Source organism: Liolophura sinensis, chromosome 5, assembly GCF_032854445.1.
Source record: "Liolophura sinensis isolate JHLJ2023 chromosome 5, CUHK_Ljap_v2, whole genome shotgun sequence".
NCBI classification, from domain to species: Eukaryota; Metazoa; Mollusca; class Polyplacophora; order Chitonida; family Chitonidae; genus Liolophura; species Liolophura sinensis.
Window position 1 is genome coordinate 11220338 of NC_088299.1, and position 15570 is coordinate 11235907.

Here is a 15570-nt window from a genome sequence, read left to right on the forward strand (position 1 = left end):
CTTGGCATTCAGCATAAGAAGAGTGGACCAAGTCCAGGGGCCCATTTCACTCAAAAGGCATTCCCAGTGCAGTGAGCACGCAACTTCCATGAGAACTAGTACTGTAGGTATAAAGTCACCATGGTATATGTACCTACGTGCCCACAGCGTGCGTACGTGTGCATTGTGAAACAGGCCCCTGGTTGACGAGGTGTCCATATGATGTGACTGGGTGCTGCATCATGTCTGGTGGCTCTGGCATGGCCATCCAGTGAAGTAGCACTAAGTAAATCCGTCGGCACTGAATCTGACCATGCTACCTATACAATACCCCGCTAGACACTGTCATGATACGACCAAAATAATGTTGAATGCAAACCCCAATCAAATAAATATTCAACAAAAAAAATTTTTTTTTCTTTTTTTTTGATCAGGTTTGTCTGGTTATTCAAGTATATACAAGTTAATATACAAATACAAAATACACTCAAGAAAGGAATGCATTCCAGCTTTTAAATGAACAAGAGAAAGCTTTCTAATAATCACGGTAACAAGACATAACAAATACAAGATGTACACAAGACTGGACATTTGTCTGGAATCTCCTCCATAAATACTCCTTCTACTTCGGCTATCTTCAGATCCGTGTACTTGAAAAAAAAATGCAGGTCTTTTTATCAATTCCAAAATAAAAACAAAATTTCTGGGACACTGTTCCTCTTCTGCAAAATCCTGCTTTTTTCTCTGTGAATTCTCGTACTGGAACGAGAACAGACTTGTAAGTCTATCTCGTAACATATTAATATCCCTATAAAGGGTAATTTTGCTTTATACAAAACATATTTGCTTTATTTTTCATGATTTTCGTGCCAAATTTTTGGAGTAGATGAGTGACCAGGTGACAACCTTACACTTGATTCGCAATCTTCAATTAACATATCAACATTACAGATATGTATCGGTAGATGTGTGCTTCCATTGACATCTACATTCACACGTACATTTACACGTACAAACCTCCTTCAAAACAAAATGCTTCATTACAAATCGGGCTTCAATATTAACTCGGTCACAAATGTGTCCTCCAAATTTTTCACCAACCATGCCGCGTTCATGCATCTCTGCATAGTTTCAGAGGAAAACCTTCAATTCTCTATTTTCCTTCACTCAATGTAACTACATGTATATGTGCCCTATAGGACCATAAATTTCACGCATGACCAACTTGCCCATTTTTCCTGATTCTTAAAATGCTATTTATTTTAGAAAGGTGGTTTGAGCTTTGTCTTATATCATGGGATAATATTCTACTAGGAATTTGTAGGTTTCAGCACCGAAAATAGTAGGATGCCACCAGTATGTTTATAGGGCATTCAAACCTGATACACATAACCTGACACAAAAACAAAAAAGGAAAGGTTTTATTCCAAAGTTTTTCTTGGACTATTAATGAGATTTCTTTTTTATTTTAATTTTCTCTCCATGTTAATTTCTTTAAAATCCTTGTTTTATACATCAGCCAGAATAAAGAAAAAAAATAAATTACCGCCATACCGCCAACCCTAACGTCTGATGAGGTCGGATTAAGCCCAACAAAAAAATGTTCAACGATAGCGTTAACATGCGCATATATACTGTATAAAGAAGTAAAGCACACCACGCCATCAGTCCAAGGGTGGTGGTGGTAATGGTTAGGGGGGGGTTATCAAATTTCTAAATGTGTGGTGTAGCACATAGCCCATCTTAACCGTACCATTTTGGCTAACCGCACCACTTTGGCTAACTGCGCCACTTGGTGCACAGTCATTTGGAAAACAAACACTTCTTAGTTGACAGCTTGACAAAGCAGATCAGTGTAATTATTACTGCTCTGTGTTGATCTTAATCCTTGTTTACTGAGAAAAAGCAGTAGTACAAAAGTTCTGAATCATCAGTATGTCCATGTCTCCAGTTTTCACTTTATATTCACGCTAAAAAATCATTTCCACGGCTTTGCGCTTCCACGCAGACTGAAAAAAAGAGAGCGCAGTGAACTGTTAGTCAACAGATTTTAACCCCAACACTTAAGTTATCAAATTTGTTTACCAGCCAGTATACATTTTAGCATCGTTCTTACCAAACAAAATTTTCATGGGAAATCTTTTAATCTTATATACTTTAATTCTTCAACCTATTCACATCTTTCCAGTGTGTGTTTTCAAGCATATTCTGAAGGTATTATGTTGTGTAGATTGATAAAATTACACTTTTTGCAAAGCCGTGAAATTGGACAATCCAACTCATGTCATTTTGTCTCCAAAATCATATTTAAAATGTGTACAAATTGGAAGGAAAGTTTTTCTTTCATATGCCAAAAGGTTGAGGAATGTATAGCGTAAATGTAAGTAAATATGTGAATTTCAACCTCCAATGGACACTGGAAAGAACTTGGAGCATTTCTCTACTTGCTTTATTACAACAGCCGGTAACAGTACAGTTCACAAAGGTCACAAAAATCAAGCTGTTAGGTATGCAAAATGAAGATCTTCTAAATATGGCAGATAGAATATATCTACTGTAACAGTGAGATATGATAGCACCAGCAAGTCCCCTATTGTATGTCACAGTGAAATAAGAGACATATAATACAGATATGATGGTATCCCTACCCTTTTGTTTTGGAGGTTTTCTTTGTAGCTTTCTCTGGCTGTGATGGCATCTCTCTACTGTCTACAGCCATGTGTTCATCAATGTCCTGTTGCTGAGTGCTCTTCAGGGTCTTTTTAATATTTGATACCTGTGTAACAACAACACAAACAAAGAAAATTACAGATGGTTCAAATAACCCAATACTGATACATCATGCTGTAGATCAAGTATTCAAGGTGTAATTACCCTACATGACCATAAATTTCGTCCGTGACTACCTGGTCCATTTTTCCTTTTCTTTTGATTTTAGAAAGATGCTTTGAGGTTTGCTTGGAACATGGGAAGGTATTCTGCTGGAGCTGGAGTTGAAGTTGATGAACCAACTAGAGCCCAAGGGCTGTGAAATGGGTCTATTGCTATTCAATTCTTATTTTTCTCGTAACTAACGACAAATTGTTGTCTAGTACAACTCACTGGTCTTCTCCACCCACAAAGAGCCTATTAGTGACTCTGTCTGTAATGGAGAACCTGACCCCACCTTATTATGACATGGCCTTAAAGAGAATGCATTACATCACAACGTCATAGTATGATATACTGTAAGATTTAAGACATTTTGCCAAAATTTTTTTTGCAACTAAGTCGTGACCATTTCTATTTGTTCCGTTAGTCTGAGTATGAAAATCTTCATTATTTGCACCACCGCCGTATGTGGCAACAGATCTAGGCAACATATCGTAATACAATACATGTTTTGGTCATTACACTGTCTGGTTGTATCTCAAAAGTACAAATATGGCAAGGACACATAAAATAAATGTACAATCTGTCAATCTCTTTTCCCCATCTTTCCCATCTTTTCAGGATTCATCACATATAGCAAACTCAATTAACAGCTCATTCCACAATCTAACAGATAAATTCTGACCAACAGACCAAGAAAAACTTTGTGTAATAAGTTTGTTGGTGTTCACGCAATTAGGAAGATCAACTATTGAGCAGTAACACAAGGGGCCAACCATTGACAGAGATAGTTTTCTGAGGCAGTTTGGTACTCCCTACTTTTCCAAGAGAGGGAGTATTGGGTAAGCCTACCGCAGTACACATTTTCTGAAAAATACTCAACACTTTACTATTTTGGGTCCACAGCAACACACCTGGATTAAGTGAAGGAGATTGAGAAAATTGGTGCATACATGTATAGGCCTAAAACGACCTACAGGTAGAGACACTGTTGTAGTTACATATAACAGTACAAGTATATGTCTGTACAAGTATATGTCTGTACAAGTATATGTCTGTACAAGTATATGTCTGTACATGTCGACTGTCCAGAATTACGACTTGTCATAACATTCTAGAATCAATTATTTCAGCTCTTCCTCATGAGGAATGAATCGCAATGACCCTCATAGGCCTACATTTATTTGTTACAACAACTGCAGTTCAGAAATCATTGATACATGTTCACGTTGGAAACTGGACCCTCGATGAAACTATATTTGAGACCTGTTATGACTGTTTGAACTTGGAAATGGAAATGGGAAGACTTTCAGGTGATTGGTGGTAGGCTGGTGAACCGCGACATCTGCCACGCCTACTTCAATCAAAGGACACTGTAAGTTTGAAAGCCATGCTACACTGACTATCAGAGATCTGGTTGAAAAGCAAGAAGCATCTCTCTGGACACATTGGACGGTGGATTCTTTTTCTCAGACTCACACAGTATGATGTCAATGATTGTTATGCTTACCTCCTGTTCTGTCTGAGCCTTGATTTTATTGTTATTCTCCTTACACTGGTTAGCTTTCTGTATCTGGTTCTCTACACCCTTCAGTACACCCTCACAGCCTGCACACCTACAATCCAACATATCCATAGTTACAATTGGAAATTGGGCAGATAATATTACATCTCTAAATTAACTGTAATTACTGTATAGACCAGGCCCCAGGATCACAAAGTGATCTTAGACTTAGATCAAAATGTTTCCTGACAAGGTAAATTCTGGGTAAGTTACTGAACAACAATTCTTATCAAAAACACTGGAAAAGAACATACCAAAATGAAGGGTTAAAATTTTCGCTTAAGTCTAAGATAGCTTCATGATGCCAGGACAGGAACACTAGCAGATGTGAAATGTTACAATGGTAACTGTTTGTCTAAGGGTACATTTACACAGACATGCGATTGCATTTACGTTGCTTCTTGCGATTACTTGATGGAATCATTAGTGTTCCCATGACTGATGTGATGACACGTGATTCGAGTCACCAGTCAATCCACCTAACAATAAATCCTCGTCCAATGCGTTAAAACTAGGAGAAAAAGGATTATTAATGTATATCCTTGGAAGAATTAACAGTAAATATTATCACATGTCCATGGAAGCACACCATAATAATTTCAGTTTCAAAGCTGACAACCGTTTCTGATAAAGGGTAAATTTATTTCACTTAACAAGCCCTTAAATGCTGAAAAGGTCCATTAGCTGAGATGATAACGAAGAGTGAGCAACAAATTGGAGCCATGATGGATCAAAGAAATAAAAATACAAATAAAAACTATTCATTTATAACTAACAAGTATACTCAACAAAAAAATAAATGCATGAAGCAATTTTTTACTGTTTTCTCTCAATATTAAATAACATGTTAACTCAACATGTACGGTACAATTGCGGCTTCAATTTCCACCAGCGTGAACACAAACACAGCGTGGTCAGTAATCACATTTCACAGCACTCAGGACCAAGTACATCCACTGTTAGCATCACGAAAATCGTGAACTGTGATCACCGACCACTCTGTTTTCACATTGCCATAGGTCCTGGATTATCTGCCCTCAAATGTGAAAAATCTGGTGGGAAATTGAAGCAATAATTGATAATGAATACTTACACTAATTTTTTTTTAATTCTGAGAGAAAACAATATAAAATTGCTTGTGCGTTTATATTTTCATTGAGTATACATGTAGGAGACATGTATCTCACCAATCCTGAAGGACGTTGATGATTTCAGACACCTGCTCAGGTCGAATGTCTCGACCTATAGCGTAATCGATCTCTAACAACTGATTTTTCTGATCTAATTTTCCCAGAATAACATCAGCATAGATGGATTCAATGATGAGGTCCTGCAATTCAGGAACACACATAATTAATTTGCAAGACACAGTAACAGCAATATATGACATGTTAATATACATTAATAGCTATTTTTCCTTACTCATTTGCTTGTTTTAGGGTTAGTCGCATAATTTCTCGCATATATTATAGCTGTCAGATTCATGTGTGGAGTGAAAACACTGAACTTTCCAGTGTTTTCACATATTTGACATGTTAGTGTTGTTAGTGGTAGACAACTGATCTCCAGTTAACTTCATCCTTAGCTTAATGCCCTCCACAAAATTTGCTTATTTTAAAACATCTAGTCATATGAATGAATAATAAATGAACTATTTCAGAAAGAAAAAAAGAATACGTATACCCCACGAATTATGACAAAATGAATAAATTTGCTTCTTACCTCTAGTTTTCGTAGGTTCTCTACTTCCAAATCTTTCAGTAACACAGAGTATGGAATGCGCTGTGATGAGAAATCAACAACACCTACTGACCTAATTTATGTTTAACAGCCTGCTCAAATTAATTTATTTATTTGATTGGTGTTTTATGCCGTACTCAACAATATTTCACTTATACGACGGCGGCCAGCATTATGGTGGGTGGAAAATGGGCAGAGCCCGGGGGAAACCCACAACCATCCGCAGGTTGCTGACCTTCCCACTTACCGCCAGAGAGGATGAGCTGGACTTGAACTTATAGCCTGCTCAAAAGTATTTCACTTATACAACAGTGGCCAGGTTTATGGGTGAATGATACAAGACTGCCTGAAGTAACACACTGCCCTGACAGTTTCAAAAATTATCACTTTAACTCAATAATGGAAGTAGATCCACACAGCAATATTCTTTAAATTGTGACCTGTAAAGAGGGTAGAGTTCTAAAATGTGCCATTTCACAACAATCACAGAATTACCAAAATGTTGTGGTGGTATTTTCAATCTGGAGCGGCAACCATGGGGAGATAGCTGCAAAGCAAATACCAAGTGACACGTTTATCATTCTGCATCAGTAGTCTCCCCTTGTAATGAACAATTTAGCATCACTGCATGTTTATCATGTGCCACATGTACTATCACTATGGCAGTCAAATAAGATATTGTAAAAAAAATATGGGGAAGAAAACTGTCTTCTTCCTGCCTTACTTTTGTTTTCGTAGCCAACGTGACAATGGTGAGGTGTCGCAATTTTGTTACTTGTGCAGGAGTCAACTCGGGAAGGTTGGCTTTATTTTCTGCAAATTGAAAATATATTAACGAACAACTTCTAGCAAATCTGTACATTAATCAAAACACCTGAACCATAATACTATAAACTGGATACTTGTAATAACGTGTACACATTTAGTTAAGAAAGTTAGTAATATGACTGACATTGATACTTTTTATGACAATTTTGTAGCTCCATAAACAGAAACTATCACCTCTAACAGATGTGAAATACAGAAAGACCCATAAGCAGAGAAATGCTACAGACTTATCATTGTAGTCACGGCCAGTCCCATACAGATATACACCTCACTTACCTTTGTAGTCATGGTAAGTTCCATAAGCAAAGATATTCAACAGCTTGAAGTAGGAGGCATGAGGCCCTGATTCCAGCTGAAAGGAAAGAAATACTTCATGGACATTTCCCAAATCTTAACCTTTATCAAAATGTTCAGTAGATTCCAAACTGTCTGTAAAACCTTGAACAGACTTTTCCAAAACACTTCACCACAAGATTTCATTAATATACCTGAAGCTTTTCCACAATTTAATGTACGTCTGATGACTTGACTCAAGTTACTTATCATAATGCGATTATCAACATGTGCTAAAGAATTTATCATAAATTGAAAGTTCAATGAAAAATATTGAACGTGGAGTTTATATGGTACAATAATCAAATATCTAAGTACATGCCTGTTTTATGTGGGTGAAAAATGCCCATTTTAGGTATTAACACTCACTGAATATCAGGTAAAATTAATGAGTTGAATTGAATGATAAATGTGTCAGTGAGATTTGAAAAGTAATGTAACGTTATACATCCAGTATAGCAGTAAAATCTTGAGGAAATCCTAATATAATTTACTCTTAATTAGTGACAGTTAATGAGTTTATAATTGCTGAACATACCTCTTGTATATTAGGCATGTCAAGCAACTCTCCAAACACGTATACCCCAGGGGCATCCAGGGCCTGGGATATTAAGGTGGAAGCAGCAGCACCTTTAGCTGATTTGGCTAGCAGCACAAACTGCTCCAAGGGGTTACAAGTTGTTTTCTCTGTCATCTTCTGCAGGGAAAAAAACCCCACTTAAATAGGGCAAAAATTTGTTTAGATAATTTGCATAACATACTCATGGAATGACTGATAGTGTATCACTATACTGCAGAGGGCCTCCAAGGCTCACTTGGTTAGCGCGATTGCGCAGCGTAGTGACCCAGGAGCCTTTCACCAATGCAGTCGCTTCCTGGCTGGCTTCCTCTCTGACCGTACGTGGGAAGGTCTGTCAGCAACCTGTGGATGGTCATACGTTCCTCTGGGCTCTGCCCGGTTTCCTCCCACCATAATGCTGGTCGCCGTTTTATATATGAAATATTCTTGAGTATGGCGTAAAACACCAATCAAATAAATAAATAAATAAATAAATAAATCACTATACTGCAGTTGTCCATCTCTGTTGATAGTGCAAACATACCTTCTTGACAAGTACCAGATGTACTCTAATCTTTTCAACTGCCTCTGAAACCAATGTCATGCAACATTCTGAGAGAATTACGGGGTGTAGAGAAATAATCTGCAGTTTTAAAATCTTGAATTTTTTCATGAAACAATAACAAAGAAATCATTTTTAGCAGACAAATCAATTTACAATTATTTTCATGAAAACTTTATAGACATAATTGCAGTGAAAAACACTGGATTAGAAGTTGTAAAGGCTGAAGATTTACAGTACATGTACATGTACAAGTCTGTTCCCATTTTAATCACATTTTGTTTCCAACATCACACTCTGGAGAACAAAATAGTAACATGTTACAGATTCACCACAGAATGGTGGCAATGGACTGATCGGTGGTAAAGACTGTCTGCCATTTATCAAGCAGTTTCAAAAGGTCCAGGGTAAGATAAGAACTGGGTCATATCAATGACTTTGAGCATACCTCTACCATTTCTCTGTCTGGGTTGTCACTCATGATTGAGAACAGCCCAGGAAAGATTCACCATGTTAAATACAGTTACAATTTATTAAGTACGAATACCAGAACCTAAGCAAGAGCCCATACCTGATGCCTCATGAAGTCCACAAACCTGAAGCCTCATAAGTACGCATACCTGAAGCCTAACCAAGTACACATGCTTGACACCTCATTAAGTAATCATACCTGACACCTCATCAAGTACCGGTACTCATCTCGGACACCAAGCAAACATACTGGACACTTCATCAAGTACACATAGCTTAGACCTCTTCAAGTACCGGTATTGAGTTCACTGTTGCACTACTAGCATACTGCTATGGCACTCAAAACATTGCTTCTCAAGCATTTGTTACTCAAGAATATTACACTTATACAACAGTGGCCAACACTATGATTGTAGGAAACAGGGCAGAGCGCAGAGGAGACTCACGACCATCTGCAGGAACATACCTTCCCACATAGGACCAAAGAGGAAACCCGTCTGAGCTGGATTCGAAATAAAGCACACAGCGCCAATTTTGACATATACATTTTGACATAGTCCATTCAGGTCAGTGTTTAGACTTAATGTGCTATTTTAAAATTCCGACAGTTTCAGCGTTACGGTGAATGTCAGAATTTTAAAATAGCACGTTTGGACGGACTAATTTTGACAATGATGAACCCAACACATTCTTCTCGTATCAAACGGTCCAGTGTTTCCAATATTCACTTTCTGTAAGGTCAAGGCATAGGGTATTGCAAGGCATAATCAATGGCGATCCACTTAGTTAATACCTGCGATGCTAATGAATGTAAAATGCGAAACAACAACAACGACAGGTCTGATAAAGACAGGAGTTCAGCACAAAACGTCGATTCTTTTCACACATTCTCGTTCACACATGCGTGACATAGAAAACTATATGTACCTGTAATTACCAGAACTTGTGAAATATCCCAGAAAACGTCACCGAATCGTCGCAATACTGGTTGAAGTTGTTTTACTTTCAGCATCTGACAGCGCCTCCAGTGGTTTCTAGAGTTACCTCCCCCTTTCTAACCAAATTTGTTCTCCGCATGGATGAGCAGGCCTATAGAGTAGGCCTACTAGGTCCACAAGTCCTGTGGATACGACAATATTTCAGGTCTACTTTTGAAAGAATGTGCAGAGGAACTGGCCGTTCCCCTAAGCTTAATTTTCAGTGCATCTCTTCAAAATGGGTGCTTCTCAACAGATTTTAAGAGAGCTAACGTGATTCCAATTTTCAATAAAGGCTGACGTTACTAATTACCGCCCTATATCTTTGCTACCACTCTTCAGTAAAATTTTAGAAAAGGCTGTACATGAAACTCTGTTCAACATGTTCGAAAAAAAAAATAGCCTTAAATCTACATGGATTTTTTCGTAACCGTGACACAGTTACCAACCTAGCCTGTTATGCTGATGGTATCACTAAAGCTTTTGACGCAAAACTGTAGACCGATGCTGTGTACCTAGGCCTCTGTAAAGCTTTCGACAGCGTCTCTCATGATATGCTGATACATAAACTGAAGCATTATGGCTTCCAACGCCCACTGCTCAAATGGCTTTGCTCCTATCTCGAAGGCCGTTCGCAACGAGTTGTCCTACAGAGCGCAGAATCTTCACGGAAGCCGGTATTATCCGGGATAACGCAAGGGTCTTTGATTGGTCCGCTACTGCTTATTTTATATGTAAACGACATGTCTTCTTGTGTACGGCACTCTAAATTGTCACTGTATGCAGATGACAGTAAACTTTACAGACAAGTGCGTTCCGCGCAAGAATGTGAGCTATTACAGGATGACCTTGCACGTTTAACAACCTGGTGTTCAGTCACTTATATCTCTGTACAGATCTTTATTTTGCTCTAACTTGGAGTATGGGTCAATTATATGGTCCCCCACCCAAAAATATCTCTCAGACAAGTTAGGGTCCGTTCAAAGAACGTTCATCAAATATTTATGTTTTAAAACTAATGACACTTATTCCTTTGAAAAATACAGTGGTATGTGTAAACAATTTCAGCTGCCACTATCTGATCGCCGCAGAGCTGCAGATTTAAAGTTCTTACACAAATGTGTTCACTCTATCGTTGACTCGCCTTACCTAGCACACCAGGTCAACTTCGATATTCCTGCTCGGGCCTTACAACAAACGGTAACTTTCCTGCGTGCGTCAACTAGAATTAACGCTCGAAAACATTCTTTTTTCCCTCGAGCCATGAATTCCTATAATGACCTGGGTTCTAATCATTCCACAGAAATTTTTTCTTCACAGCAATCTTTTAGAAAGTCAGTTCACTCGATTCTTTTTTATCGGTTTTCTGTGATTAACAAATTTCATGATCTTAACTTCTGATTATAACGGCTTACAATTCTTAGTTTTTATGAAATTTCAACAAGAATAGTTTTTATATATTCACCTGTGTTTACAAGTAGGCTTATAACCTTTCTGTATCAAGAGTTATATCATATGTTTACCTGTGTTTACACTATCTTTGTACAAAAATTGTATTTTATATTTACCTAGCTTTACATATGTGTATTATAGGCTTCTGTTACTCTGTATGTATCCCTGTTATGAGACCTGTAAGTGGGCTCCTGGCCTGTTTGCTCTGAATATTAATAAACCATAAACCATAAACCACTTAGAAACTGTCTTCACAGACACCTATTTAGGAGACCTTTCCGGGAAAAGGCAACAATGACAGTTTTATATTCTTTCCTCCGGTTTCCCAACTTTTAAAGTGGTTTAAGCAATTTAGTTATGTCATATGAAGCATTAAGTGTAGGCGGCCAGTCCTATCCTACATGTAGGTGTATACGCCGCTCATCGTGAGGCTTATAAACATATGCTAGAGTAATTTAAGATTCATGGACACTATTTTCGTCGTTATGTTTAGCCTAGTTCTTTAATTTTATACATATCAGTTTTGTTAAAGGTTCATAAATTACTGAATTTACGTAGGCCAGTTGTAACGTTCCTGAGGTAGTACCCATGGCAACAGGTATACATGTAGTGACGACACACATGTGAAGTACGTCACCATATAGAAACCAGCATGGCTCTTGCTACATGCCTAAATATCCTCTAAACTTGATTCAGCAGTAGGCATTTAATTAAATATCGTGCTCATACAATTGCAGGGTAGATAAATAGACCTATATTAAATTCATAAGTGTATCAGTATGTTGTCGACTTTGATGTTCAGAATGTTTCATTACCTTTAATAGTATCAAAAACTCATATCCAACTACTGAATAAGCTTTTTAAATAGGCCTATACCAAGTTTCGCGCACTTCTCCAAAACGCTATGGCTATAGCTCCGATATACAGTGTTTGACTATTGCTTGCGTTAATAATAATGATTTCTAAGACGCCAAGAAAGCTAACACCCTTTGAAGGTTAAAGGATTGCGATATAATAGCTGGACAATTAACCTCTTGACATTTAGTACAAAAACTTTCACAAGTACTTTGTCAGAATGCAACTATGCGATTTAACCGTTACAGCCTTGAGGTGTCTGAACGTGTTAACACAGATCCTTCACCTTTCTTTGGTTGACCTCCCTGTGCAGGTATTAAAGCTATTGTTATTCACACGTGTGTTAAACCTTTAAGTATTTCACGGTGTGAAGGACAGACCTACATGTAAATCCCTGCATTATTTATAGCTTAGGTGAATACAATTCTGCAAACCTGTAGTTCCCAAGTCAACATTCAGTGTATGTTCACAGAAACTTGGTCCATGTACTTTATGAACTTACATACGGTGGGTGTGAACGCCAGTTCTAGCTAGGACTGTGTGATAGTTACACTTTGGAAGACATGCTATTGTTTTACCAGAGTTTGAAAGCGGGACTTGCGGGGATGATGTAGTACGGTTCGCAATCTACCACTCCAGGAGAAGACCTGTGGCAAGTTCTTCACATCTGGTATGTTACAGTTATATACATGTACACATATACACATCTAAATCACAAATTGTGACACTTCACATGTTAACAACCAAAAAATTCTGGGAATACCCCGGAATCTGATGTATATGAAGATATATTCATGTTAAAAGTTCTGTGGCACAAACCAGACTTATCCCTGTTGATACCACCCTGTATAACGACGCTAGACTTGAATGTCTGTCCTAATGCTTTGCATCGTTTATTAATATATATATTTATATTATAAATATATATATATATATATATATATATATATATATATATATATATATATATATATATATATATATATATATATATATATATATAAATGTCCGTATGTTTAGCACACAGGGGACATATTTTGCATGGATATATAATTTATACATGTAGATACAGTCCTACAGAATGTGGGAAAGAAATTATCAGTTTCTTTCCATCAATTTGCAAGGCATATGGAACTTTGTATTCACTGCATACCAAAGAGACGATTTCTTATCTTATTTGATGAGCGTTGTACACACATATGTAACACGCATGACGCTGTGCTAGTTAAAATATGAAAATGGTATCAGTTCAAGGTTTATAGCGCAAATCAGCTTAAGCAACAAAAATATTGCCGTCAGTTTGGCAGATATTCCACAAGTAAACAAATAAACACGTCTAAAACCTTCAAAACAACCAATAGTTTACATGCAAGTATATGCACCGCTTTACACAGCGCTGTTTCACACGTTTAATGACTGAACAATGCGATAACACTTTCGTTAATTTATTTATTTACTTGATGGCTGTACGCCGTACTCAAGAATATTTCACTTATACAACGGCGGCCAGTATTATGGCAGGAGGAAGCCGGGCAGAGCCCGGGGGAAACCCACGACCATCCGCAGGATGCTGACAGACATTTACGACCACTTACGGCCGGCACTCATCTTAAAACTGGGAATGTATACTTGATATTTTAATATATACCATGATTTTTAAATGCATGTACAGGCGTATTTAATAAAGCTTTGTGTGCTTTTCATTTTTGTCCTCTAACAGCCATTGCAAAATACGAAATATATGAGGTACTAAGTGTATAAATGTCGTTGGGAATGGCAACTATACGCATAGGCCTTCGTGAAATAAACAGTGTGTGTGCCCTGGTTGTTTTAGTACAGGTGTTGTAAGAGGGCGAATTTTACCTGTGACAGGGGAGAAGATATAGTGATGTCCGTGAGCCCAGTGATAGAGCAGCCCAAGGGTAAGTGCCCAGATGTCCACAAGAGTACACTTATATATTATGTGTGTCCCAACAACGCTTTACGGTGCGCTGACCGAACCCTTGTGATTCAGCTGAAAGTACCACAACAATGGCGCCGCATGTTGTGAAAAGTATGGAAAGTTATAAAGGACAGCATTAAGTGGCACAAAGTCATGGACAGCCCTAACGATATAACTGTTGGCATGTGTATATGTTATGAGTATGGGCGCCCTATAAGCATGCATTGTCAAGCGTTATGCATGACAACACGCTCACTATATACGAGGCTAGAACCAATTAGCCAAACAATTTCTTTTAGAATATATATATATATATATATATATATATATATATATATATATATATATATATATATATATATATATATATATATACACACTCTCATTAAGTGTCTCCACTTAAATTATACGAGTCAACAACTATTCACCTTTTCACTTATGTAAAGCTCTCCGACGAAACCAAAAATAAGAAAATGGTGGAAAAAGTTCAACTTGGCTACAGACTTATGACCTCTCTAAGACCTCAGTTACAATACATTTCAATCTGGTTATAGAAATAGGGGCCTATGGTATTTTTGAAGCCCCAGTTACTACGTTTTTGTCGACTAAGGCATATATCTAGGTGTCAGTAAATATGTGTCATTTGTCAGTTTGCTATTGCCAGAAGAACTAATTAATGGAGATTTCCGGTACTGGCGCAAATTGCCCCAATTGCAGATTTCGCAACATTGTACTGTCTATAACCGTGTTAAAAGATACATGGGTGTGTTAGAATATCGCGTCCTCGCTGTCTTGTGTGGGTAAATATCATGTCCTCGCTATCTCGGGTGGGTAAATATCGCGTCCTCGCTATGTCGGGTGGGTAAATATCGCGTCCTCGCTATCTCGGGTTGGTAAAGAGCTAGCTACCCTCAGGTCCTTAATTGACCAATGACGTTGAATGCTTGAATCAACGTTCGCTGTTTCGACTGTGGGTTTAAGTCAGGGGGTTTGTCAGTTTTGCCAAGGGCTTGTTTTCTCCTCCCACAATCATAACTGTAGTTATGTTATTAAAAAAGTTCTTGAGCACGTTGTTATAAACATAACTTAAAGAAATAAAACCAATCTATACATGTATCTAACAGTAATAAATTCCACATGGAACTGTGCACAGTTATTAAAGTAGATTTTTGGCTTTTTCCTGAGAATTCTTTAAGAGCCATTGGGAGAGTTTCATGGAGTAGGGGTAATCATTTCATGGAATATGGGTAATCATTTCATGGAATATGGGTAATCATTTCATGGCCATATTAACTAGAGGTTTAGGACGTTTTATTAAAAATCACATATTTTATTATGACAAGAGTGTGGACTGTCGGCATAGTATAGTAGCAGTGATAGTAGCTATGCTAACTTTACTGAAATTTCTTGTCATTTTCCCAAACTCTGTACCGTTTC

General features: G+C 37.6%; 1 protein-coding gene across 4 annotated transcripts; it reads right to left on the minus strand.

Moving 5' to 3' along the window:
• Positions 1-403: 403 nt before the first annotated feature.
• On the minus strand, positions 404-9917 carry LOC135465608 (COP9 signalosome complex subunit 7b-like). 4 transcript variants are annotated; one of them, XM_064742882.1, is made up of 10 exons: positions 9835-9915; positions 8419-8462; positions 7854-8012; positions 7259-7334; positions 6879-6967; positions 6137-6196; positions 5602-5744; positions 4361-4466; positions 2628-2755; positions 404-1988 (listed from the first exon to the last, which is right to left on the minus strand). In XM_064742882.1, exons 3-10 carry the CDS (start codon positions 8007-8009, stop codon positions 1958-1960), a joined length of 789 nt encoding a protein of 262 aa, XP_064598952.1. In that variant the 5' UTR covers positions 8010-8012; positions 8419-8462; positions 9835-9915; the 3' UTR covers positions 404-1957. The 4 variants fall into 4 exon arrangements, with proteins under 4 accessions (XP_064598952.1, XP_064598951.1, XP_064598955.1 ...); XM_064742881.1 differs by lacking the exon at positions 8419-8462 and having other exon boundaries at positions 9835-9917; XM_064742885.1 differs by lacking the exon at positions 8419-8462 and having other exon boundaries at positions 7854-8009; positions 9835-9907.
• Positions 9918-15570: the final 5653 nt, after the last annotated feature.

Excerpts from the sequence above, each read along its gene's own strand:
- LOC135465608 (XM_064742881.1), bottom strand. The coding sequence starts at position 8,009 with ATGACAGAGAAAACAACTTGTAACCCCTTGGAGCAGTTTGTGCTGCTA. Across the intron at positions 6,968-7,258 it reads AACTTACCATGACTACAAAG|AAAATAAAGCCAACCTTCCC; the intron begins GTAAGTGAGGTG and ends TTCAATTTGCAG. Across the intron at positions 4,467-5,601 it reads ATCAACGTCCTTCAGGATTG|GTGTGCAGGCTGTGAGGGTG; the intron begins GTGAGATACATG and ends GTTGGATTGTAG.